The 27773-nt window shown below is 39.5% G+C and overlaps 1 protein-coding gene across 8 annotated transcripts in view; it reads right to left on the reverse strand.

The window, feature by feature from the left end:
* Positions 1-751: 751 nt before the first annotated feature.
* LOC134348442 (protein unc-80 homolog) overlaps positions 752-27773 on the reverse strand; it is a 238655-nt gene continuing 211633 nt past the window's right edge. For 5 of the 8 annotated variants that reach the window (XM_063051833.1, XM_063051828.1, XM_063051827.1 and 2 more), the window contains 8 exons: positions 25883-26048; positions 21871-22050; positions 18972-19119; positions 16805-16861; positions 12975-13056; positions 8828-8939; positions 5667-5887; positions 752-2157 (listed from right to left, as the gene is read on the reverse strand). In XM_063051833.1, the coding sequence (XP_062907903.1) occupies positions 1888-2157; positions 5667-5887; positions 8828-8939; positions 12975-13056; positions 16805-16861; positions 18972-19119; positions 21871-22050; positions 25883-26048 (1236 nt within the window). In that variant the 3' untranslated portion in view covers positions 752-1887. The remainder of the gene's footprint in view (positions 2158-5666; positions 5888-8827; positions 8940-12974; positions 13057-16804; positions 16862-18971; positions 19120-21870; positions 22051-25882; positions 26049-27773) is intronic. The other 3 variants (XM_063051834.1, XM_063051829.1, XM_063051830.1) reach the window with 2 other exon arrangements.

Raw genomic sequence — 27773 nt, forward strand, 5'->3', positions numbered from 1 at the left:
CCCCACACCTAGCTTCGTATTGTCTGCAAACTTTGCCACAAAGGCTTTAATTCCATCATTCAAATCATTGACATATAATGTAAAAAGAACTAGTCCCAACACAGACCCCTATGGACAACCACTAGTCACCGACAGCCAGACAGAAAAGGCTCCCTTTATTCCCACTCTTTGCCTTCTGCCAGTCAGTCAATGCTCTATCCATGCTAGTATCTTTCTTGTAACATCATGAGCTCTGAACTTGTTAAGCAGCACTTTGAAAATTGAAGTACACAACATTCTCCGGTTCTCCTTTGCCTATCCTGCTTTATTTCTTCAAAGATTTCCAACAGATTTATCAGGCAAGATTTTCCCTTAAGGAAACCATGCTGACTATGGCCTATTTTATCATGTGCCTCCAAGTACTCCAAAACCACAACCTTAATAATTGACTCTAATATCTTCCCAACCACTGAGGTCAGACGTTTTATTGCTATTCCTTTCGTACCTTGTGGTGCATCAGATGCAACTTTGTCATCTCTTTAGCATTTATGGCTTTTTTACAAGGCCAAGTTGCTAGCTCGACTCTCAACTCAGCGTGGATGGAAAGTGTGCAAGGAGCAGACTGGATTTGAACCCGGGACCACATGCCTTGAAGTCTGGCACGGATGGCATGACACCACCAGCCAGCTTTGATGACAGTCTAACAGGCCTATAAACCCCTTTCTTCCTTCTTGAAGAGTGGAGTAACATTTTCAATTTTCCAGTCCTCCAGAAACATGCCAGAATCTATTGATTGTTGAAAGATCATTACTAATGCCTCCACAAACTTTCAGAACCCTTGGGTGTGGACCATTTGGTCCAGGTGATTTATCTACCTTCATGGTTACACTGGCAGCATAGTTACACTATGTTAACGATTTCATTTGTATGAACAGTATGCAAGAAAAGCTTATCTAAATAAACCAATTCCAAATCAATAACCATCACATTTTGGAAAGGATGTAAATCACAGAATCTGAAATCAATACAGGAGTTACGTTACCTTCTGTATCTGTTCAGGTTAGGTAGTTCACGTAAATGACAAACTGAACTAAATAACTCTATTGTTGATTAATACTCCCATAATATTTTAGACACGTCACATTAACACTGAAATATGCATCTCAATGTCCACCATAATTACAAATCATCGAAAGTTTTCAAGGTTTTGTCTTATCTAGGGTTACAAAGGAAAAGAAAGCAACTACAATGTAAATAACAAACTGAGATACGGTTTATGCTACTCACTGGCATTAGATTGAAATAGCAAAATTCCTGACAAGTTAGATCTGGAAGACAAATAACTTGGCTTTATTGTATATTACATGATCTGACTCTATAAGCTGATTCACATAAAACGAGTTCACTTCTGTAGTACAATACACTCATAAGGCAATAATTTGTTTCCAGTGGTGCTATTTTACAACAGACCATCAAGACTTGAGACACACAAATCACGAATCAGACTTCATTAAAGCAATACATTTATGGCTGGTAATTCACCGACTAAGCTTTGGAATGTTAATGAATAGTTCCTTGCACTAGTCACATGATGGCACATTGTTCCGCAGTTGCCTTGGATCAACAAATTCTGTAAACTACTAATAAAATTTATGAGAATGAAATTCACCAAATTAGTTTTCCAGCAGACAATATTTTCACATACATTTTTGACTTTGACCAGCTATCTTGAAACATCAGGAATAAATACCTTTGTTAAAAGATCTAGACAATAACACAGTTTACACAGGACTAGTCAGTTAGCCGACATGAACCATATTACTGATCGTAACATTTACTGAAAAAATGATGGAACTTGAATTACAATGAAGGAGGACGAAAAGTTCTCCGTCCCAGGGGAATACTGCTTTAAACGTGGGATTCATCCGTACTTGCATTAGTCTCACCAGATTCATCATGTGACATAACTAATGGATTCGAAAGGAGAGGATTTTCTGTCCCATCCTCTTCACTGATGTACAGGGCAGTTTCTTGATGTTCAGGTAAGTTGCTTATTTCAAGACCTCCAATGCCTTCACTGTGAAGAAGTGAGACCTGTTCTGGTGGCTCTGTCTGAATTTGCACCATGTTTTCTTTGTTACGATCTTTATGTGCACTCTCTGAAAACGCTGGCTTCACCTAAAAAAATATAAGCACTGTTTTATAATAGGTGGAGTGGTATTCCTTTTATCCTTCCTGAAGCAATGCTCTGGGCAACCTGGACTCAAACTGTGCCCGTTCACTGTTGTTGATCATCCCTGTGAATGATGCACAGTTTTTTTTATAGAGGCCATCTTATTCTACAGTTCTAAAGGAGAAGTCATGGATTGGCAGTGCAGTGTTTTTTAGAATATACTGCCTTTGTATTGAGAGGACAGTGCACAGTTTTGCCATTATGTGTCAGACTCTGTGTCTTTATACATTATCATTGTTAAAATAAACCCTGAGAGGTACTTCCAATATATTGTTGAATAATTCCATGGCCAACAATATCCCAAAATTTATATTGTTTCAGCAATTTTATAGATAGTTATGACCAGAATAAAGTTCATTCTCTTCCCTGTCTATCAAGGCCCTTACACAACTCTGTTCTTCAGCTGAATGCAGCAGACAAAATATACTCATGCAATTCTTAATCCTTCTTTTAACTTTAGGATTAGCAGGAGCAGACTTCACTCTCTTGTACTTTGACTTCTCTTTTTCCTTTCCCTGTAGACATTTGGTTTGCCTGTGTCTACCTGCTGCTCAGTTTAATTTAGAGACTTGCAACTTAAAAAACTAAATTCCACAGAACAGGATCTAATTGTCACTCTCACTGTGTTAGAACATCAGTTCAATAAATCATCACCCTATCTTTTCTTTTATCTCTTTTTTTTCTATTTTCACATATTCAATATCTTCTCAAAGCACAGCAGCAGATGCATATGCCTTATTCTCTTGACCAGTTCTGATCATTTGCTGCTCTACAAATCAGTCCACAGTCACTTAACCATCTAAAATGCAAGTACCAATGAATGAAATTTCACATTGCTACCAATAGCTACAATTTCCCTTGAGTAAACTCACGGCAAAATCATCTATCTAATTGAAAAATCATTCAAGTCTCTCATAACTTAAATTGAGTAGCATTACAAAACTTCGGAGGTAATTTGGAGGCTCAGGAAAGTGCTGAAGGGTTTGCTTGGCATCCCTGTTTCCTGGTCAACTCGAGCTTATGACAAACTTCCACATATTTTATGGCAACAGTGGACTGATTATGTAAGATAGAATTAATATCACACCATCTTTTGCAGCAGTACATGCTGCCACATCAACTATATAAAGTGAAACAACATTACATATTTATTTAATTTTTCTCTTTATCCTGAATCCCCAGATCCCGTACCACACCATCTTCAGCTCAAGAAGACCTCATTTAACTTACTCTATTACAATTTGGCACTGGAAGAACTAGAGAAAGTATAGGATTAAAGAGTTCATTTCAGTTCAAATAGAATTCAAAACAATATACGATTTTGTGAAGGTGAATTTAAACTTAACACAAATTCACTTTCCATCATCAATACACTAGCATGAAAAATTAAACCTGATCACCACAAGGTTTGGAGAATGTCTTTCATTTCTCATTCACAGGATTGTTGAATAAAAACAATGAAGGAGAATCCATCAAAGATATCAAAGCTTGAGAAAACGTATGTGCATCACAGAGAAAATAAGTGCAAGCTTTAAAGAGGAACATCCTTGTTCATGGGACAACAGAAACAGGATGTGTGTATGTTGGCACCTCATTGGCATTTATTTATTTAGAGCTACAGTGCAGAATAGATCATTCTAGCCTATCATGCCGTGCCACCCAGCAACCCCCAACAACCCCGATTTAACCCTGACCTAATCATGGGACAATTTACCAATGACCAATTAGCTTGACAGTATGTCTCTGGACTGTGGGAGGAAGCTGGAGCACCCGGAGAAAACACATTCCATGGGAGGACGTCTAGACGCCCTGCAGAGGATGCTGAGATTGAACTCTGATGCACCGAGCTGTAACAGCGTCATGCTGACTGCTATGCCACCATGGTGCCCACACATGCAATGGATTCAACAGCTTCTGTTTTTCTAAAGTTATGATTCCATAAATTAGCTTAGATATCATTAGAAAACATTTACGTCCTAATTGTCAACTTGACTTTGTTTAAACGCTGTCATTTCATAGAATCAATAACCATCACATTTTAGAAAGGATATAAGTCACAGAGTCCGAAATCAGTATGAGTATGGGTTACTCCACCTTTTGCCTCTGTTCTGGTTAGTTAGTTCATGTAAATGCATGCATTACTAAATGACAATAAAAGGGGACTGCGTGTCCTCATAATCTAATCTAAATGCCTAATTGAACTAACCCAGCAGATTTCAGTGTGAAGTTTTGCAGATAATTCAGATAAAAAGTTAACCAGATCTTGTTTGCCTTCTTAAAAACGAGATTCTGCAAATGCTGAAATCCAGAGTAACACACACACAAAATGCTGGAGGAACTCGACAGGTCAGGCAGCATGTATGGAAAGGAATGAAGAGTCAACATTTCAGGCTGACCGCTCATCAGGACCGGAACGGAAAGGGGAAGAAGACCAAAATAAGAAGATGGGGAGGGGAAGGAGTATAAACTAGAGGGTAATAGGTGAGGGAGCAGGTGGCTGGATGGAGGAAGGGGGATGAAGTGAAAAGCTGGGAGGTGATAGGTGGAAAAAGTAATGGCTGAATAAAAGGAATCTGATAGGAGAGAACGGACCATGGAAGAAAGGGAAGGAGGAGGGGCATTAGAGGGAGGTGTGAGGCAGGTGTGGAGAAGTATGAGGTGAGTCAGAAAGGGGAATGGATAAAAGAGTGGAGGTGGAGGGGATAAAAATTACCAGAAGGTAGAGAAATTGATGTTCATGCTGTCAGGTTGGAGGCTACTCAGATGGATTATGAGGCGTTGCTCCTCCAGTCTGAGAGTTGGCTCATCGTGGCAGTACAGGAGGCCATGGACTGACATGTTGGAACGGAAATAGGCAGTGGAATTTAAATGGTTGGTCACTGGGAAATCCTGTTCCTCACTTCATACCCCTTCCCCACTCACAGAGCTGACCCTTCAGCTACTTCACTTATCACCTTCTAGTTTTTACTCTATCCCCTCTCCCCTTCTTATTCTGGCTTCTTTCATCTTCCTTTCCAGTCCTGATGAAGGGTCTCAGCCCGAAGCATCGACTGTTAATTCCTTTCCATAGGTGCTGCCTGATCTGCTGAGCTCCCCCAGCATTTTGTGTGTGTTCCTTATCTGCCTTCTACTAAGAATAAAAAATGTTTTCTTAATAACGATGTAGTTCCCCTGATGTTCTGATTAATGATCATCATTCAGCCAAAAACACCAGGATAGATTAATTCTAACAATATTGATTGTGAGGATCTGCTGTATAAATCGTATTGTTGCTTTCATGCACGAGGGACTAAGCTTTGAAAACTCATGGCAGGAAATATGCCTTATGAATGTATTTGTTTCATCATCATATGAAGAAGCCAGTAAGCATTTGACTTTTTTTTAAAAGCACGACATTGACATTTTATTGGTAATTTTTTTTCCCAACTTTTAGCTTCCTTTTAAGTATATTTACCTGGCTGCTCTCGAGCATGCCTGGATCCTGATTTGAAGGGCATGCAAGTGGTGCTGCTGAAACAGGTGAAGTGGGGGTTGAAGATGGCTCTGCGGCAGATCCTGGAACGCTGCCCTCCGTTTGCTCTGGTGCACTTTCCTTTCCTTCTACAATGGTTGCCTGTTGCTGAGTGGCCATGCTCTCCTGTTGCATTTCAGTGAAGGTCACTGATCTCTTTTGCTCTGTCAGAATCCAAGTAAAACACAGTAAGCTTATTTTTCTAAATAATTCTGACACTGAACACCAAAAGATGATGATAAAGTCAATCCACCAACCATAACACATATTTATTCAATATGCTGGATAGATAATCTTGTCACATAACTAGAAGATTAGCTGTTAGCTTCTGACACCATGATGTGATTTATTGCTGCCCATTTTGTCTGACTGAATTTCTTCCTCTCGTTCCTGTAATTCTCCTTTTGCCCTGTAACGGTCTCTAATCAAAAGAAATACACAAAGGCAGACTGACCTGAAATTATTCTATCAAATAACAAAAGCCAAATGTAGTGGCCAAAAACAGAAAGGGTGCTGTAGACATGGATAGGTTAGGCAGTCTTTAATCTAGGGTGGAGAAGTCAAATGCTAGAGAGCATAGATATAGGTTGAAATGGGGAAGTTGAATGGAGACTTGTAAGGCAATGTTTTTTTTAATACACAGGGTGATGGGTGATTGGAACACTCTGCTAAGTAGGTGGTAGAAACAGATATACAGTTATAGGCACACACAAGCTTTGAGACAGGCACACGAATGGACAGGGAAAAGAGGGATATGAACCATGTGCAAGCAGATGGGATTAGCTTAGATTGGCATCATGGTTAGCACAGACATGATGGGTCAAAGGGCCTGTTCTGCACTGCACCATTCCATGTATTTCTAGTTTAGTGTGGTATCTTCAAAGATGTCATTGGCATTACAAAATAATGCTGTTTTATGCAAATAATGTGCTAATCATATCACTCTAATTATACGGTAGCTCATGTATAAATATGAAGAAGCAGCAATAGGTTAGATGAGGAATAGCAAAGTTTAGAAAGCCACTAGAATGCACCATATACCTGTAAAGACAAATACTTCAGTTTATGGATTGTGGTGAGAATATAGGAGACCGCCCATCTTTGTGTCCAAGAAGCATTCAAATACCATTCTGAAAAATAGCACTTATCCTTGTACCCCATCCCTCCCCACTGATCTCCCTCCTGGCACTTACCCTTGTAAGCGGAACAAGTGCTACAACTACCCTTACACTTCCTCCCTTACCACCATTCAGGGCCCCAGTCAGTCCTTCCAGGTGAGGCAACACTTCACCTGTGAGTCGGCTGGGGTGATATACTGCGTCCGGTGCTCCCGATGTGGCCTTCTATATATTGGCGAGACCCGACGCAGACTGGGAGACCGCTTTGCTGAACACCTACGCTCTGTCTGCCAGAGAAAGCAGGATCTCCCAGTGGCCACACATTTTAATTCCACATCCCATTCCCATTCTGACATGTCTATCCACGGCCTCCTGTACTGTAAAGATGAAGCCACACTCAGGTTGGAGGAACAACACCTTATATTCCGTCTGGGTAGCCTCCAACCTGATGGCATGAACATCGACTTCTCTAACTTCCGCTAATGCCCCACCTCCCCCTCGTACCCCATCCGCTATTTATTTTTATACACACATTCTTTCTCTCACTCTCCTTTTTCTCCCTCTGTCCCTCTGACTATACCCCTTGCCCATCCTCTGGGTTCCCCCCCCCCACCTTGTCTTTCTCCCTGGGCCTCCTGTCCCATGATCCTCTCATATCCCCTTTGCCAATCACCTGTCCAGCTCTTGGCTCCATTCATTTTGGATCTCCTATCATTTTGGATCTCCCCCTCCCCCTCCCAAATCTCTTACTAACTCTTCCTTCAGTTAGTCCTGACGAAGGGTCTCGGCCTGAAACGTTGACTGTACCTCTTCCTAGAGATGCTGCCTGGCCTGCTGCGTTCACCAGCAACTTTGATGTGTGTTGCTGAAAAATAGTGTAATGTTTGTGGAATAAATACTAACACTGATTCCTGTCAATTACAATCCAAACTAAAGTACAGAAAACACTCACCTTAGGTATAATAACTGCCAAAAATTGTGACCATGTTATAAAAGAACTCTGGGGAATTACACCATTTCATGATTAGAACTACAGTATACAATCTCATTGGAATCCTATTTTTAATGGGGTTTTAATTATAAGACCATAAGACATAGGGGTAGAATTAGGCTGCTCAGCCCATCGAGTCTGCTCTGCCATTCTATCATGGCTGATTTATTATCCCTCTCAACTCCATTCTCCTGCCTTGTTTGATGCCCTTATTAAACAAGAACCCATCAACCTCTTCTTTAAATATACCCAATGACTTGGCCTCCACGGCGATCTGTGGCAATGAATTCCAGACATTCACTAGCCTCTAAAGAAATTCTTCCTCATCTCTGCTTTAAAGTGACGCTCTTCTATTTTGAGGCTGTGCCCTCTGGTCCTAGACACACCTACTGTAGGATACATCCTCTCTACACCCCTCTATCTAGGCCTTTCAATATTCAATAGGTTTCACTGAGCTCCACCCTCATTCTTCTAAACTCCAATGAGTACAGGCCCAGCGTCATCAAAAGCTTCTCATACGATAATGCTTTCATTCTTGTGAACTTCCTCTGGAGTCTGTCTGATGACAGCACACCCTTTTTTATATAAGAGGCCCAGAAATGCTCACAATACTCCCAAGTGCAGTCTGACCAATGTGGTATAAAGCCTCAACTTTATGTGTCTTTTATTTAACTTAGTACTTGTATGCATCACTTTTGTATAAGCATATTACATAGAAATTTAGTTTTGACCTCTTTTGAAGGGTCTTGTGAAACACACATAAATTAAACCCATACCTGCCCAAATGTTCACATTCTTATGTTCTTGATGATTCTGGGGAGGACAGATGCCAGTGCCTTGCCCTCACCCCTTCCTGTGCACCCCACCTATACTACATAAATGTATGTTTGAAGTTATTTGCATTTCCATACAATACTTACTACAATTCCAGTTTCTAAACATACTTAGTTATTAGGTAAAGCTTGGAATAATGAAAACAAATTTTTGAGTCTTACCAAGAGGTTTAGCTTTTGGCTGGATGCCTCGTCTGGTAGTGGACAACCGTGCCCCCTGTCGTCCTCTTACATCGGTCTGTAACTTGGGCCGAGAGAGGAGAGCACGCCGAGGCTACAAGGAACATTCATCAATTTGACTGTGGGTTTTACACGCCAGTCTTTTTTCCCCAAACACTTATTTTAATTTCTTACCTACAACTTGTTAGGAATTATATTTCAGTTTAGCAGTGTGAAACTCATCAGTGTTAGAACATGTTTTTCATCTTTAAACTTCCTGGTGCCAATAAACTGAGTCTAAATGTAACATACTGTATGTTCCAATAATTACTTTAATTCAACTTAAGTAAGTATTCTTTTGTCCTAACCTTTGTTGCCTTTCCCACTAAGACAGGATTTCAATGTGGTATTTGTAATATGATTCTGGAGTTGACTCTGAAACCCAGTTGTGAGTACTCCAACTCTCATGGGGCCCATTTTACGCAATGATTGATCTCACTCTTCCAATGCAGTGTCATGTCACTAAAGGGGGATAGCTCTACGTAGGGGTAAGCATGCACAAATCAAACTCCATTCTGCCAAGCGCAAATAATAACTTACTATTAATCTGGCTTGTCACCTGTGCTTTAATTCTATGGCCAGTGATTTTACACGAGTAATGCAATCTGAATCCCATCTGACACTGCTGTCAGTTGTTTTATTTACTTTGTCAAGAAGATTTTCAGCTAACGGCCAGGATATCGTCAAGATCACAAATGGTTTACATTTTTCAGTTGACAAATATGGCACTGAGAATCCATTGTGTGGGAACAACTCACAACTCTGTGCCCCTATAATGTATTTAAACGGAATCCTAATGTGCAACAAGATTCTAAACAATCACGTGAATCCCCTACATCTTTTATTTAAAAAGATCTTAAGATCTTTAGCAACTTCTATTGCTATTCAGAAATCTATAGAGCAAAACAGTTCCTTAGACAAACTTTGCAAAGGGGCTACTTTTAGTGTATATTGAACTTTAACACAGAAATGAAATGTCCTTCTGCAATGCAACCATTAATGAATTTTATTTTTTTTTAGCACTCCTGCTCCAATGCAATTAGCTTTCTGGAAGAGCAACTCGAAATTCTCCTTGCGTTCCACAAACTGTTTCTCCCACACACATTTGCACTGATGTCACATGGTTAGGTGCTACTAACCCTGAGGGAACCAACTCTCTAGAATTCTGGAAGTGAAATTCACTCTGGTGCAAGTGCTGGATTCAACAGTAAAAGAGGCGTTCAGAGAAGCTGCAGCCACAAGTAGGCCTCCGGGGTCAGGGAAGGAATAGAAACATAGAAACATAGAAAATAGGTGCAGGAGTAGGCCATTTGGCCCTTCGAGCCTGCACCGCCATTTATTATGATCATGGCTGATTATCCAACTCAGAACCCCGCCCCAGCCTTCCCTCCATACCCCCGACCCCCATAGCCACAAGGGCCATATCTAACTCCCTCTTAAATATAGCCAATGAACTGGCCTCAACTGTTTCCTGTGGCAGAGAATTCCACAGATTCACCACTCTCTGTGTGAAGAAGTTTTTCCTAATCTCGGTCCTAAAAGGCTTCCCCTCTATCCTCAAACTGTGACCCCTCGTTCTGGACTTCCCCAACATCGGGAACAATCTTCCTGCATCTAGCCTGTCCAATCCCTTTAGGATCTTATACGTTTCAATCAGATCCCCCCTCAATCTTCTAAAATCCAACGAGTACAAGCCCAGTTCATCCAGTCTTTCTTCATATGAAAGTCCTGCCATCCCAGGAATCAATCTGGTGAACCTTCTTTGTATTCCCTCTATGGCAAAGATGTCTTTCCTCAGATTAGGGGACCAAAACTGCACACAATACTCCAGGTGTGGTCTCACCAAGGCCTTGTACAACTGCAGTAGTACCTCCCTGCTCCTGTACTCGAATCCTCTCGCTATAAATGCCAGCATACCATTCGCCTTTTTCACCGCCTGCTGTACCTGCATGCCCACTTTCAATGACTGGTGTATAATGACACCCAGGTCTCGTTGCACCTCCCCTTTTCCTAATCGGCCACCATTCAGATAATAATCTGTTTTCCTATTTTTGCCACCAAAGTGGATAACTTCACAGTTATCCACATTAAATTGCATCTGCCATGAGTTTGCCCACTCACCCAACCTATCCAAGTCACCCTGCATCCTCTTAGCATCCTCCTCACTGTTAACACTGCCACCCAACTTCGTGTCATCCGCAAACTTGGAGATGCTGCATTTAATTCCCTCATCCAAGTCATTAATATATATTGTAAACAACTGGGGTCCCAGCACTGAGCCTTGCGGTACCCCACTAGTCACCGCCTGCCATTCTGAAAAGGTCCCGTTTATTCCCACTCTTTGCTTCCTGTCTGCTAACCAATTCTCCACCCACACCAATACCTTACCCCCAATACCGTGTGCTTTAAGTTTGCACACTAATCTGTGTGGGACCTTGTCAAAAGCCTTTTGAAAATCCAAATATACCACATCCACTGGTTCTCCCCTATCCACTCTACTAGTTACATCCTCAAAAAATTCTATGAGATTCGTCAGACATGGTTTTCCTTTCACAAATCCATGCTGACTTTGTCCGATCATTTCACCACTTTCCAAATGTGCTGTTATCACATCCTTGATAACTGACTCCAGCAGTTTCCCCACCACCGACGTTAGGCTAACCGGTCTATAATTCCCCGGTTTCTCTCTCCCTTCTTTTTTAAAAAGTGGGGTTACATTAGCCACCCTCCAATCCTCAGGAACTAGTCCAGAATCTAACGAGTTTTGAAAAATTATCACTAATGCATCCACTATTTCTTGGGCTACTTCCTTAAGCACTCTAGGATGCAGACCATCTGGCCCTGGGCATTTATCTGCCTTCAATCCCTTCAATTTACCTAACACCACTTCCCTACTAACATGTATTTCACTCAGTTCCTCCATCTCACTGGACCCTCTGTCCCTTACTATTTCTGGAAGATTATTTATGTCCTCCTTAGTGAAGACAGAACCAAAGTAATTATTCAATTGGTCTGCCATGTCCTTGCTCCCCATAATCAATTCACCTGTTTCTGTCTGCAGGGGACCTACATTTGTATTTACCAGTCTTTTCCTTTTTACATATCTATAAAAGCTTTTACAGTCCGTTTTTATGTTCTCTGCCAGTTTTCTCTCATAATCTTTTTTCCCCTTCCTAATTAAGCCCTTTGTCCTCCTCTGCTGAACTCTGAATTTCTCCCAGTCCTCAGGTGAGCCACTTTCTCTGGCTAATTTGTATGCTACTTCTTTGGAATTGATACTATCCCTAATTTCTCTTGTCAGCCACGGGTGCACTACCTTCCTTGATTTATTCTTTTGCCAAACTGGGATGAACAATTGTTGTAGTTCATCCATGCAACCTTTAAATGCTTGCCATTGCATATCCACCGTCAATCCTTTAAGTGTCATTTGCCAGTCTACCTTAGCTAATTCACGTCTCATACCTTCAAAGTTACCCCTCTTTAAGTTCAGAACTTTTGTTTCTGAATTAATACAATGCCAAGCTTTGACTTAATCGTGGAGGATGAAGATACTGATGTAATTTTAAGTGGGTAGAGCAGGCTGAAAGATTATTCTTCAATATACACTTCACTTCCTCTGAGGGCACAGGGGAGGAAAACCTTGGCTGAGTGCGTATTTATGACGTAGATTAAAATGTGGTTCCGACCCCAAATGCACCGTAAGGAAGGCCACAGCCAACAAGCGTCTCCAGCGATACACATTTCAATTATCTAGAGGTACCAACATTACAAATCATGAGCACAAGTGTGCCCTGTCTGTACTAATCATTGACAAGTGAGGTGGAGTTTAACAGAGGCCTGGCCTGACAAACCCTGCTGGTGTTTTAGCCTGTCTATTGTTGATCTACACGCGGCACAAAATGTAACTACACATTATAAATAAAGCCACAGACCAGGAGCCAAGATGCTGATCAGCACAAATACATGTGTTTGTTTTAAGGAACGTCAGAATATTAAAGCAACTTTTTCACCCTATCCGTTTCAAAATAACATTCATAGCTTAATTCTTGAGCTTTCTGCATTACTCTGAAAGCTCATAATTCACCCTCACCTGTCTTAGACCTCTCTTTCTTCCCAAAGGTTGTTGGATAAGAAGATTCTGCTGACCAGGTTCACTTTGTACACTCGCAACCCTGATGAGCATATTAAACACAAATTAGATTACAAGACTTAATTATTCAATAAAACGTATAGCAGTTCTTGCTTCACACATAAAAGTTGCTGGTGAATGCAGCAGGCCAGGAAGCATCTCTAGGAAGAGGTACAGTCGACGTTTCGGGCCGAGACCCTTCGTCAGGACTAACTGAAGGAAGAGTTAGTAAGAGATTTGAAAGTGGAAGGGGGAGGGGGAGATCTGAAATGACCGGAGAAGACAGGAGGGGGAGGGATGGAGCCAAGAGCTGGACAGGTGATTGGCAAAAGGGATATGAGAGGATCATGGGACAGGAGGCCTAGGGAGAAAGAAAAGGGGGAGGGGGGAAGCCCAGAGGATGGGCAAGGGGTATAATGAGAGGGACAGAGGGAGAAAAAGGAGAGAGAGAAAAAGAATGTGTGTATATAAATAAATAAATAATGGATAGGGTACAAGGGGGAGGTGGGGCATTAGCGGAGGCTTGAGAGTCAATGTTCATGCCATCAGGTTGGAGGCTACCCAGACGGAATATAAGGTGTTGTTCCTCCAACCTGAGTGTGGCTTCATCTTTACAGTAGAGGAGGCCGTGGACAGACATGCCCTTACACTTCCTCCCTCACTACCATACAGAGCCCCAGACAGTCCTTCCAGGTGAGGCGACACTTCACCTGTGAGTCGGCTGGGGTGATATATTGCGTCCGGTGCTCCCAATGCGGTCTTCTATATATTGGCGAGACCCGATGCAGACTGAGAGATCGTTTCGCTGAACACTTACACTCTGTCCGCCAGAGAAAGCAGGATCTCCCAGTGGCCACACATTTTAATTCCACGTCCCATTCCCATTCTGATATGTCTATCCACGGCCTCCTCTACTGCAAAGATGAAGCCACACTCAGGTTGGAGGAACAACACCTTATATTCCGTCTGGGTAGCCTCCAACCTGATGGCATGAACATTGACTTCTCAAACTTCCGCTAATGCCCCACCTCCCCCTCGTACCCCATACGTTATTTATTTATTTATTTATATACACACATTCTTTTTCTCTCTCTCCTTTTTCTCCCCCTGTCCCTCTCACTATACTCCCTGCCCATCCTCTGGGCTGCCCCCCTCCCCCCTTCTTTCTCCCTAGGCCTGCTGTCCCATGATCCTCTCATATTCCTTTTGCCAATCAACTGTCCAGCTCTTGGCTCCATCCCTCCCCCTCCTGTTTTCTCCTATCATTTCAGATCTTCCCCTCCCCCTCCCACTTTCAATTCTCTTACTATCTCTTCTTTCAGTTAGCCCTGACGAAGGGTCTTGGCCCGAAACGTCGACTGTACCTCTTCTTAGAGATGCTGCCTGGCCTGCTGCGTTCACCAGCAACTTTTATGTGTTACTTGAAATTCCAGCATCTGCAGATTTCCTCATGTTTGCAGTTCTTGCTTCATGTTTTTGTGACAAGCAGTTCTAATCTAACAGTGATGTCAGTGCTATAGCTTAGTTTATAGATAGTCCTAAAGACCAATTGACTGGGAAAATCTCAAATATTCCTTTTAATTCATGCAAGTACATTGTTTATAAATTAAAGTCACTCAATTAAAGCTTAATTTACAGGACAATAAGTAATTTCAGGATTGTATTTTGTGCATCTGAAATGTTTTAATTGAAATTTTCATGCACTTAAGATTTAAAACATTTTACAGCTAGTAATTTAATAAAATTCTTTCCTAATTACTTACTTCTGGTCTTAGCTAAGTCCAACAATTAGCAAGATGAGGATTTTACTAAAATGATGAAATCCTGTGTAAATAATACTAAAATAAGCAATATTTTCATTTTGCCAAAACAATATTAGTTTTTCAGTCTAAATAAATTTCTTCCCACATGCAAACAGCTGAGCTGAATATAATTTCACTCAGAAGGTAAAATTGCTAAAACAGAAGCAAAAACTACTGAGATCACAAAGATTTGCTGATTCACAAAAATATGTCTGGCAATGGTGGAGTATTATTTCAAATATTATGCAACAATAAAGAATAAAAGGGGAATCAAAATTCTAGTTTACTCAATATAATTACAATTTCAAGAAATATTACTGCTAAATTGAAAATTGTCCATATTTCTCAGTTTACATAGCTGTATATGAAAGCATCTACTGGTACTGATTCTACACACAGCTGTCCCAAAGAAATCACCCACATTATTATGTCTGCATCTGTTGGGCCGATTAGATGAGCAGTAATTTTTTTTTACTTTTGTAAATAAGATCACAGTCAAACTAAAACTGAGCTCACACATTCTCAAACGGAAGGTAGGCGGGTGAGGCTTGATCTAATGAAGGTTTACAGAAGTGATGGGCATGGCCAGAACCTTTCTTCCGAGACCTAGAACTAGGGGGCACAGACTTAAGATGAAGGAGACCTAAGGCACAGTCACACAGAGGGTAGTGATTGTCTGGTAGAGGTGGTGGTGGTGGCAGATACAATTATGACATTTACTTGTTTAGGAAAAGCATTGAGGAATTCAAGCCAATACGGGCAAATGGGATTTGCATAGACCGACGACAATCGGCACAGACAAGCTGTGGAGAAAGGACCTGCCTCCATGCTAGACGTTCCTGTGATGTTACGTTCTTAAGGCTATTAGAACTGTTGGGTAATAGACAGAGCTATGCTAATAGATGATATGTGATAGACTGTGACATGAGGTCTGGATATTTAGTAGGGAGGAATAACAGAATAAAATGTTTTCATGTAATTGCCCTTCACTGTATCCATTGAAATAGCACGGGGTAATTGAGTTAATTAAGTAAAGTTAACAGGGAAAAATGATCAGGTCCTTAGATAAATGTGTTAACAATAACACTAGAGTAGAAAAATGTCTAGAATAGAGACTACAGCATACTGGTGTGAAAATCAGATTGGAAGGCAATTGATCTACTATAGATCTTTCATATTTTACATCCTTCACCTTTATTCAGTGTCACTTTCACAACTTGCGGGGAAACATGCACACAATGGGAGCATTAATTTTTAAATCAATAATGCAATGATCACATACATTATATCCGGCTTTCCATTACTAAATCTAATATAATGACAGAGACTGAGACAGATATATACAGCTTAAAGAGTGAAAATGTTTCTCAGTAAGTTATGTGCAGAGATTTCACTAAAAGTTCTCAGGTTATATAATGAGACAGAAAGAGACCACTTGGCTCATGTGACCCATGTCGGCTCATAGCCAAGTGATCCTATTAGTCAAATATCCTGTCCCCTTAATTTCTTGTATCTTTGCCACTTTAGGTCCATTTCAGCTTTTGCCTTTTATGATTGGATTTAAATCTATTAGGATAAATACATTGCAGTGGACAGAGATAAGTCATCAAAAAGAGGCCTTCTACTATTTCCTATTTCTTAGTAATTGTGTTAAGCCACATTTCCACCTTTGCCATCCAATTTTCCATCAAAGACTTGATTAATTACAAAAGTGGGACATGTGCATTAATGAACACTATGAGACCATGAGTTTGTAAATCAGTGCATTGGGAATCTTCACAGGAGATCTGATTTTTAATTATATCACAGTTCCACAGGCAAAAAAAAACACAAAAATTTATGAGATTAAAGACAGGTGAATGGAAGTATGTTTTTTAAGGGAAAAAGGTTAAATGATAACTAAATAACAAGACTTGTTAAATGACAAGGAAATCGTTTTTTTTTAGGATTGCCACACATATATGACATAAATACAACATTACACTGTACCTAGAAAGGTTAATCTCAGCAGCCAGCCCCTGGGATTCATCGAGGACATTAGGTTCACTGCAGAGCAGGGAGATGAGTATTTAAGGAAATTATGCATGCCTTGTCCACAAACAGGGCAATTCACAAATTTACATGCTCTTCAACAGCATGTAACTAATATACACCACAAAAAATTAATATAAATTTATACAGGTTTAGGGACTAGAAGATCAAATTAATGTTCAAAACACTTGAAAAACTCAATAGATTTCACACAGTAATATTGTCCACAAAAACAAATCAATGTCGGAGCTCCTCTTACAGCAAAAATAGACAGCTGAGAAAGGCATAAATCTGTTTTATAACATCAAAGATTTATTATACCTGAAAATAAAATGTTATTTATTACTATCTTCAGAATATATAGTATATATTTAGGACATCAGGTATTCTACAAATTCAAAACTTCGCATTTTTTCCAGCAAATAAACAAATCATGAAATTATAAAGTATAGTTTACACCACAAGAACAATCCTGCGTGGAGGTGGCATTAATGACATCGGGTGAGGCAATTCATATTAATTCTGATTGTCATTTAGTAGCTAGTTTAAACAAGCAATTGACATACTTGAATGTGCTGCACCTGTCCAGAAACCTCTGTGATTAAAAGGGATAGTCATAGTGCAGAAAATAACACTTCAAAACAAATGTTTAAAATGTTTTCAGAACCAAGATGCTGTTTTTGTTTTCAGAGTACATTACATAGTAGCGATTACTAGAGTGCAATTTAAGAAAGCAATCTAAATGTAAATGTTGACAATAACATCATCTTCTTTCAAGAACGTCTGTATCAATTTTAATTAATCATAGAAACAAGAAATGTAAAATAATTTATTTCTTGCCACTATTTCTTTAACTATTTCTATATCTTAATTTATTAATAGTGATTTTGCTAATTATACTACTGGTAAACAAATTGAAAATGAATATGATTATCCAAGCATTGTCCGCCTTTTAATCAGATTTCTGACACGTTCAAGCAACATAACAATATATGCGAGGTTGAAGGAGAAAATGCGTAGCCAGAGCAGTTCCAGAACTACTGCAGGTGATTGCAGGAAATTACCTCCAAGCCCTTCAGTAAGGGAATACTGTTCATTTCAATCATGGTACTGATTAATTTGCAATAAAGTACAACAACGGCAGGTTAACATAAATAAATTATAGAAGAAATTATGGTGAAGAATATTGTGGTTCCTAAGCTGAAGTTCTTGGAATGGCCACCTACATTTGTTAGCATTTAATGGCATTGTTATACAGAGGTAGTGAATTCTAACAAAATAGAGTGACTTGTTTTACCAATTTTTTTTCTCAATTTATGGCCTTCAGAAGATTAAAACAACAGTTTGAAAATGTGGTGTTTCAACATGTCACAATTTCCATGGTGTAATTTTGCATATAATTTGTAAGTATATCACAGAAATTGTAATATTTGTTCCAAATATTGATAATATGCATGTAAATTTTAAGATGCAAGTAAAATCATATACCAAAAGAACAACAGAGCAAACTGACAAAGCAAGTTATATGGTATAGGCACAGTTCCAGCCACAATCCAACTAAATACAAAACATCAGGTTAATTTTTAATCAGTCAACTTTAGATTGTGTTATCAGTTCTTATACTACGCTATATCAATTGTAAATGAGCAATATAGGTGGGAATAACATTCTGTGTAGTCCCCAGATTATTCTACATTCTCTAGCACTGTCATAAGTCAAAAGAAGTTGGTAATCTGGAAAAGGTATCTGGACTGTAGCTGCAGAAAGCAAGAAGCATGTAAGAAATAAAGTATATTCATAATAGGTGAAAGTAAAATATGCAATGCTTGTGTCTAATCCTATCAGATATAATGTAATTGGCATTAACTGTCTCATGATCAATTCTACATCTTTCAGAAATAAAGTGCATGAATTATTTAGTTGATATTGCTTAACATTGATAAGTGGAAAAACAACATTTCCAGGATGAAGGAAAACTTGACAGAAAATATTTAAGCAATGATATCCCCATACTGGATCACCATAGTAAAAATTCCAAATCTTATAGAGGGAGCAATTAAGCTTAATAATTTATAGAAATTTGTGTTTTATATGGCATGGAGCAGAAAATTACTTGGTATATTACCTGTGGCAGGGCAAAATTCTGGGGCCTGAATCGGACTGAGGAGCAGACATGGTAGAGATGTGGCTGGAAAATCGACGGCGGCCTTGAATGCTGCTGGCCAGATATGCTTCTTGTTCACTAACCACACTAGGCATGCTTACAGTGTCGTCTGCAAGGCAAAAAGGAAAAAAAAAACTATTTAAACACTTTTCCAAATTAATAGCAGTGTTATGATGCCCCTATGACAGTGATTAAAATGATAAAGCTGACATGGAGCATGATGGAACTCCTAATAAAAGCAGTTTAAATTGTTTTAGAGTGAGGATTTAGCAGTTGCAAAGCATAGTTACAAGATTTTTTTTCATATAAATATTCTAAAAGTGAAGAATTAGATGATCCAATAAGCTGATAAATGTCAGAATGTCAGAATTAAGTTCCCTTCTGTGCAATTATACTTGATAAGTAATAAAAGTTTAAATTCTTTCAGCATGAATGATTGACAATTCGTCTACGGTGGGAACAGGGAACATTAACTCAGAATCCACATGAACTGTTTAAGCTCTGTGAGAAAGTTCCTTCAGTTAGCCATTCTCATTCATTAATATTCATTTCTCCTTCCCATATTCGGTTTTAGTTACATCACTTCCTACTTACCCGGAAGGGTTTATCACATATCTTTATTCTTGCAACTCTGCATCCAACAATGAAATCAGTTTTATTAGTCAACTCAACTCATCAGGATGTAGATTGTAACCAAATACTTTTTTTGCCTGTGTGATCTTAGAAATAAATATTGACAAGATATATTTGATATACTTTATCCCTTTAGTTATATTGTTGGGATGATGCCACCAGAGCTGGAGATAGAGAGAAAGCTAGGAAAAGGATTACAGGCTGTACTTGTGTATATAGCTACACCCAACACCTGGAACCACTTTCTGTCTCGTGCTTATTCTGCTGTCTATGAGGAGAAAAAGTGATGATGGATGGCAGAGTGAGAGTTAAGTGGTGGTGAACAGCTCAGTGGCACTGCATGTGGTACAGCTATCTCACAGCCCCACCACTCCAATTCAATGCTGACCTCAGATGCTGTCTGTGCAGTTGCTGGTATTCCCAGGAAGCGCATCAGTTTCCCCTGGATGCTCTGCATTCCTTGACAACTCTCCACACCCTAGCAACCCCCATATCAAAGACTTGCTGTTTGGTAGGCTAATTGCACTGCAGATTATCCTAGTCTAGGTGGATGTGTGAAAACAGGTTACAGGAAAATGAGTGGGTAATGGACTGCACCAAGACCTGGCACAGACTCCTTTTGTGTTGTAAGTAAATATGAAAAGAAATGAACAATACATGCAGATTTGGAAACGTATCCAAGTTCATTCAACTTACTGGCAAAATTTGATCCTTTAACAAATACTAACTACAATTTAGCTGGCCATCACAAGCTGCTTATGGGACACTACTAATTTAAAATTGGATGCAAAGATGTTAATGATACTCTGAAGAAAATACATGCATTACAAATAGAAACCTCTTTTACTGTATAATGGATATCAAGCAGGTTGAACATCCATATTTCAAACCAGGCTACACTTGATAATTCTTACATTTTTATAATAGAATTCCTGGTATTTGAGGAAATCGCTTTACTGGTAGAATAGTCATCTAATTGACCATAATTGAAAGCAATATTTCTTGTGCCAGAGTATTTAAAATGGTAACTAAAACACTGAAAGGATGATGCAGTGCGTGTTTTATGAAACTGAACAGCTCAAGCCATTGTTCTATGTGATAAACTCATCCAGCAAATTGTGGAACATGAGAGCATAGACCAGTGAGCAGAACAATTTCAAAGATCACCCAGCAATTATGAATTAATTGTTGATTTACCTTTAGGCTGCCAGTAAACTTTTATGAGTATTCTGGACTATTTTAACTCTGATGCCCTTCTAACAAGGAACTGACAAACCCTCTCAGCACCAATCAAGAGAAAAAAATCCCCATCTTTTTCATCCACTAGCCTAGTGATGCTAGGATAGATTTTCTCAAAGCAAGATTACAAAACAGGCTATGTTGCACTGGAGATCTTTTAAGAGACTCCCAGACAGGTACATGGAGCTCAGAAAAATAGAGGGCTATGGGTAACCCCAAGTAATTTCTAAGGTAAGGACGTGTCTGGCACAGCTTTGTGGGCCAAAGGGCCTGTATTGTGCTGTAGGCTTTCTATGTTTCTATCTGTAATAAGCATGATTAATACTCCATTGCAGATGAAACAGTGAAAGGTTGGGTAGGGGGAGTGTTAGTAAGATTAAAGTTGGAGTGAGAAGATGCCTACAGCAGGCAGGCAGCCCCATCCTCCATTGCCATTAAGTGTCACAACTCTAGTTGTAATATTTTTAATTAACTACATTGGCAGGATCCACCTGGACAAACCTAATCATTGTGGCCCAGTATCATATGATTAAAAAAAGCAGGAAAAAGTAAAGCAGGAAAGCTTTGTTTCAATCAAAAAGCAGAAAACATTTTTTGACAAACTGCCAAATATGTCCCAAATTAAAAATTATTAAAGTTAAAATGTTATATTAATCATCATGCTCTGTATGTGCATGTCGATGAATTAATTTGAATTAAAATTGCCTGTGTAAATGTGAGGCTTTAATAATTTTTATTGCAAATAATTTTAAAAATGGAAATATTTTTAAATTAAAGCGGTGCATTCAACATTCCAACATGCACCATTCAAAGACAATCCAACTTATATGTGTCAAATATAGAAATTGCAGCTCATGCTATTTTTTGGAGCCCTAACTTACGCTTGTTGAAATGGGAAAAAAATGCAAATGAGGAATAAATTGTGCAGTCTGTTAAAAGCAATTAACATGCAAGTTAAACTGAAGCTCTGTTAATGACAAATGCTCACTTTCACCATCCTCCTCATCAGTCCTGCTTAGTGTGTCCTGAGAGGCCTGATGAGAAGGTTGGCTATCCTGCTCCCACACAGTGCCCGTCCCCGTGTTTGAACGAGACATGGTGGCCAGACTCAAGCGGTAAGCTGATGTGGAAGTTCCCACAGTGCTGATGGAAGGTTTGCCTTGGTATGCTGCAAAGATATAATGAACAAGTTATGAGAGACAAGTATGGCACTGCAAGTTTCTGATTAGAGTCTTAGTACTTTCATCAACTGCAAGCAGCAACAGGAGTCTTGCACAAAAAAATTGTAATCAGCTGAAAATATCAATAAAATGCAAATCTTTTTTTGTAAAGGGTAGTGGAAAATGTGAAATTTTTGCCAGTTTTTAATCTGAGAGCAGGACTAGGTGTTTCTGCCAAGGCTGCCAAAGAAAAGTAGGAGCTCAAACGAGATTTGAGTCCGAATCTTAAGGCTGTGTTACTGCTTATTACAGTTGGGCAAGTTTATTTAGTTCTGTGCTAAGCAGTTAGAAACTACCCAAGGAGAGTTCATTTCACTCACCACCTAATCAGAAAGTACACAGACAGCAGTTGAGCAGAAGTCTGTGACTGGACTATCTAGCGCTCAATGCAGAAGATGCACAATGGTGTGCAATTTGTAAGGCAATGAAATTTGACAAAATGAAGAAAACATAAATATGTATCTTAAAGGAACAGTACATGCAAAGAGATAGTGATACAACTGAGTCCCTAAGCTACATTCGCATGCCACTAATACTAGGAATTACAGAAGTAGACTTGGTAAAGCTGAACCATAATTCAATTTTTTTAATAAATTAATGTTTAAATCTGAATGTGTAATAGTTACTGTCATATAGAAACATAGGTTACATTCTGATATTTATGTCATTTTAACAGTATTGTGTTAATTTTCCTTTCCATTGTGTGGATGGCATTGTCACTAATCCTTAGTTTTATTGACTTCCATTACGAAAATGATTTACACCAACACAGAGCAACAAATGAGACATATGGACAATTCTGCAGTCTTGTTGCAAATGTTAGGAAAATTGTTTCTTTTGAAAAATGTTTTTGATTAATGCAGGCATTAAGCTGCAAAGCCTAATCTACTATATAATCTACTCCAAAACACCCCTTGTGGATAGTGGTCAAAGAGCGCATTAATGGTTGAAATGGGATAATTCAATATATATTAAAATCTGCAGGGAAAATATAAGACCATAGTACACAGGAACAGAATTAGGCCATTTGGCCCATTGTCTGTTCCGCCATGGCTAATTTATTATAACCACATTCTCCTCCCTTCTCCCCATAACCTGATTTATCAAGAAACTACTGTTCCAGTTTAAATATACTCAATGAATTCCACACGTTCACTAGCCTCTGGCTAAAGAAATTTCTCCTCATGTCTGTTCTAAATGGGTGTCCCTCTGGACCTCAAATCACTGACTATAGGAAACGTCCTCCCACATCCACTCTATCCAGAAATTTCAATATTTGATAGGTTTCATGAGATCCCTCCTCATTAGTAACTCAAATTAGTACAGGCCCAGTGCCATCAAGTGTTCCTCATACACTAACCCTTTCTTTCCCAGAATCGTTTTCATGAACTTCCTCCGGATCCACTCCATTGTCAGAACACCATTTCTTAGATAAGAGTCCCAAAACCGCTCAGATGTGTGGGCTGATCAATGCCTTATAAAGCCTTGGCATTACATCCTTGTTCTTATATACTAGTCCTCTCGAAATGAATGCTGTCATTGCATTTGCCTTCCATACCATCAACTCAGTCTGCAAATCAACCTTTAGGGAATCCCACACAGGAACACCCAAGTCCCTTTGCACCTCTGATTTTTAAATTTGCACCCCGTTTAGAAAATATTCTACACCTTTATTCTTTCTACCAAAGTGCATGACCATGCACTTCCCTACACTATATTCTATCTACCCCTTCTCCCAATCTAAGTCTTTCTGCACACTCCCTGCTTCTTAAAAACTACTTGCCCCTCCACTTATATTCGTTATGTCCAGAAACTTGGCCACAAAGCCTTCAATTCTATCATCCAAATCATTCACATATAATGTGACAAGAAGCAGTCCCAACACCAACTGCTGCAGAACACCACTAGTCATTGGCAACCAACCAGAAAAGTCCTCTTTATTCTCACTCTTTGCTTTCTGCCAGTCAGCCAATCTTCAATCCATGCTAATATCTTTCCTGTAAAACCATGGGCTCTTATCTTGCTGAACAACCTCATGTGTAGCACCTTTTCAAAGGCCTTCTGAAAATCCATGTCAACAACATCCACTGACTCTCTTTTGTCTACCTTGTCTGTTATTTCCTCAAATAACTCCAAGAGATTAGTCAGACAAGATTTCCCTTAAGGAAACCTTGCTGAGTTCAGCCTGTTTATCATGCGCCTCCAAGTACTCCAAAACTTCATCCTTAATAATGGACTCCAACATCTTCACAACTACTGAAGTCAAGCAAATAGGCCTATAATTTCCTTTTTTTCTGCCTCCCTCACTTCTTCAAGAGTGGAGTGACATTTGCAATTTTTCAGCCTTCTGGAACAATTCCAGAATCTAGTGATTCTTGGAAGATCGTTATTAATGCCTTGACAGTGCCTTCAACTACATCTTTCAGAACCACGGGGTGTAGTCCATCTGGTCCAGATATTTATCTGCCTTCAGATCTTTTATCTTCTAAGCACCCTCTCCTTAGTAACAGCAGCAACATTCACTTCTGCCCCATGACACTCTCGAATTTCCAGTATACTGCTACTCTCTTCCACAGTGAAGACTGATGCAAAAGCTTATGAAGTTCATCTGCCATTTCTTTGTCTCTCCTTATTACTTCTCCAGCAACATTTTTCAGCAGTATGATATCCACTCTCACCTCTCTTTTACTCTTTATATATTTGATAAAATCTTTTGGTATCCTCTTCGATTTTATTGGCTAGGTTCCCTTGGTACTTAATCATTCCTCTCCTTATAGCTTTTCAGTTGCCTTCTGTTAGTTTTTAAAAGCTTCCCAATCCTCCAACTTCCCATTAATTTTTGCTTTATTATATGCCCTCTCTTTTCCTTCTGTGTTGTCTTTGACTTCCTTTGTCAGCCATAGTTGCCTCATCCTCCCTTTAGAATACGACTGATTCTTTGGGATGCATCTATATTGCACCTTCTAAATAGTCCCCAGAAACTCTGGACATTGCTCGTCCTTCATCCCTGCTCGTGTCCCCTTCTAATCAACTTTAGCCAGTTCCTCTCATGCTTCTGCAATTCCCTTTACTGCATTGTAATAATAAAACATCTGACTTTATCTTCTCCCTCTCAAACTGCAGGATGAATTATATTATGATCATTGTTTCCTAAGGTTTCCTCTATCTTAAGCTCCCTACAAAAGGATACAGTCTCCTGAAATTCAGTGGGTGCATGGATATGGAACAAAATGATATGCCAGCTAAGCTCAATGCACAGACTGTAAATACACCAGGAGATGAAGCCATTGCTTAAGACAATTCAGCAAGACTTGTAACCAGGGACCTTGTCCAAATGTTACTTCAGAACTATTACCTGTAAGCATAAGCCACATTTATTACCCACCTTAGCTCCCTTACACAGTCTTAATGATCTACCAATGCATTCACACACATCTACTATTCAACAGAATTACATTGAAATCTTCACCACACAAGCATCTTTTAAGGGGTTCACATATCAAACCACTGTATCGCAAATGCAGTCAGACAGGTTTTCAAGTCAATTTTATTCACCTTGTCAGTGATTAGTAATCATGACTTCAAAGCAGCGAAGCAACAAGTGGGAGAGTAATGAAAGTGCACATCATGGTGACTGGAACGTTGATCAGTTGTTTGATACATAATAAACTCTTCCTGATTTACATCTAAGGTCAAAGAGTTCTAAATAAACCATTAATTTTATCCCTGAAATGCAGTAATTTACAAGGAACAAAATTTGTGTGCTTGGGTTACCATTACCTGATCCACTGTGTACCGCCTCCTTCAAGATTTTTAATTCACTGTTAAACTCAGCGACAAGTGAGCTCTTGCTGAGTGGCCTTGGAATAAATCGGCGCTCCAACTGGTCTATAATGTGATGCCGAGCAGTTACTTCCTCATGATTTTCTGCTGGTTGACTTAGCAGCTAAAAGAATCCCAAAGAAAATGAGCAATTATAAATTGCCCTTATTTTGATTTCACCCCTATTTAAATACCATTCCTCTTCATCTTTTCCATTCCCTCTTAGGATATCAGTACTGTTGACAGATACAGCTAATGTACTTCCACAAATCTCTGCAGCTAGCAACTAACTGAAGATCAAGAGTTGATCTTGCCTTTAATTTTTACTTGACAAAAGATTCTGGAGATGCTGGAAATCTTGAGCAACACACACAAAGCACCAGAGGAACCGGAGGCCAGGCAGCATCTATGCATGGAAATGAACCGTCAACATTTCAAGCTGAGACCCTTTATCCTTTGCCCCCATCCTTCTCCAGTCTCAATGAAAGATCTCGGCCTCAAATATTAACTGTTTATTCCCCTTGATGGAAGCTGTCTGTCCTGCTGAGTTCTTCCAGCATTTTGTCTGTGTTACTATGTTTCTTGTAAAGGACAGCATAATTTAGGTTTAACCATCTGAGAGTTTGCCCAGTTGGAAACGAGTAGTGTAGTAATTGTACCGGCTGATTTGTCTGGAGAAATCAATCTTTTGAGACATCTCTCATTAAACAAATAGACCAAGCTTTCACCATATGTTACACTAAAATTAGGAACCAATAATGTTGAGGATAGACAGGCTTTCAAGAGCTTTTAGTTACATTTGAAACTTATAATGTTGTTAGCCTGGAGCAAAGCTTATTCAATTACACATCAAGACATCCAAAAGCAGAAGCAGTCTAGCGAATAGTAACAGGAAGAGCCAAGAATTTTAGATGCTAGATAAGGGTAGATGTAGTACTTGAAACAGATATGCATCATGGAATTGAAGGACCAAATAGCTGACTGAGTTTGAATCAACTATCAGAAAATGATCTGGTTAATGGTCAATTTAATTCTCTTTAAGTGACAAAGGAAAATACCAAGATTTGCAAAGGCTTCTTTGGTCAAAATTGGCAGCAACACGTCTGAGTTCACAATAATTTGATTTATTGCAGTCTTTTGTGCTAGGAGCAAGCCTAGCAGCCTAATTGGCTATTTGCCAAGCTTAAGTTAATTACCACTAGCAATTTCCCTAAAATGGAATTAATTTCTAAGCCATCAGGGAGGCCTTAAAAATCAAATTCAATCTTTTGGGGTGAGTGGCAATCTAAATAAATCATGATAACTGTTAAATATGATTTTTTGTTTCAATTGACTGAGAATTTAATTAATATAGTGAAGGTATCAGAGGGCAAAGAGAGGAAGACATTTTTCACCATGCGGGTGGTTGGATCTGGAACACATTACTGAAAGCAGGAGGTGGGTACTATAGAGATAGAGATTAAAGATGAGTTTACTTGTCACATGCCACACTGAAGCATCAAGACATTCAAATACCCATGTGCTGGGGGTAGCCCACAAGTGTCATCACACTTCTGAGACCAACATAGCATGACCACAACTCACTAACCCTAGCCATACAAATCTACAGGACCCAGAATAAACTCGTGGTGAGAACACCCAAACTTTATACAGACAGCGGAGGGAACTGAACCCTGATCAGTGATCACTGGTGCTGTAAAGCCATTGCACCAACCAATACACCACCGAGCCGCCCCAACATTTAAAAATCTTCCAGTTGAGCACTTGAATGGCCAAGGCACAGAAGGATACCAATCAGTAGCTGTAAATGGAATTAATAAGGATGGGTACATGATGTTTGGTACGCACG

Source organism: Mobula hypostoma, chromosome 6 (assembly GCF_963921235.1).
Source record: "Mobula hypostoma chromosome 6, sMobHyp1.1, whole genome shotgun sequence".
In the NCBI taxonomy this organism is placed as follows: domain Eukaryota; kingdom Metazoa; phylum Chordata; class Chondrichthyes; order Myliobatiformes; family Myliobatidae; genus Mobula; species Mobula hypostoma.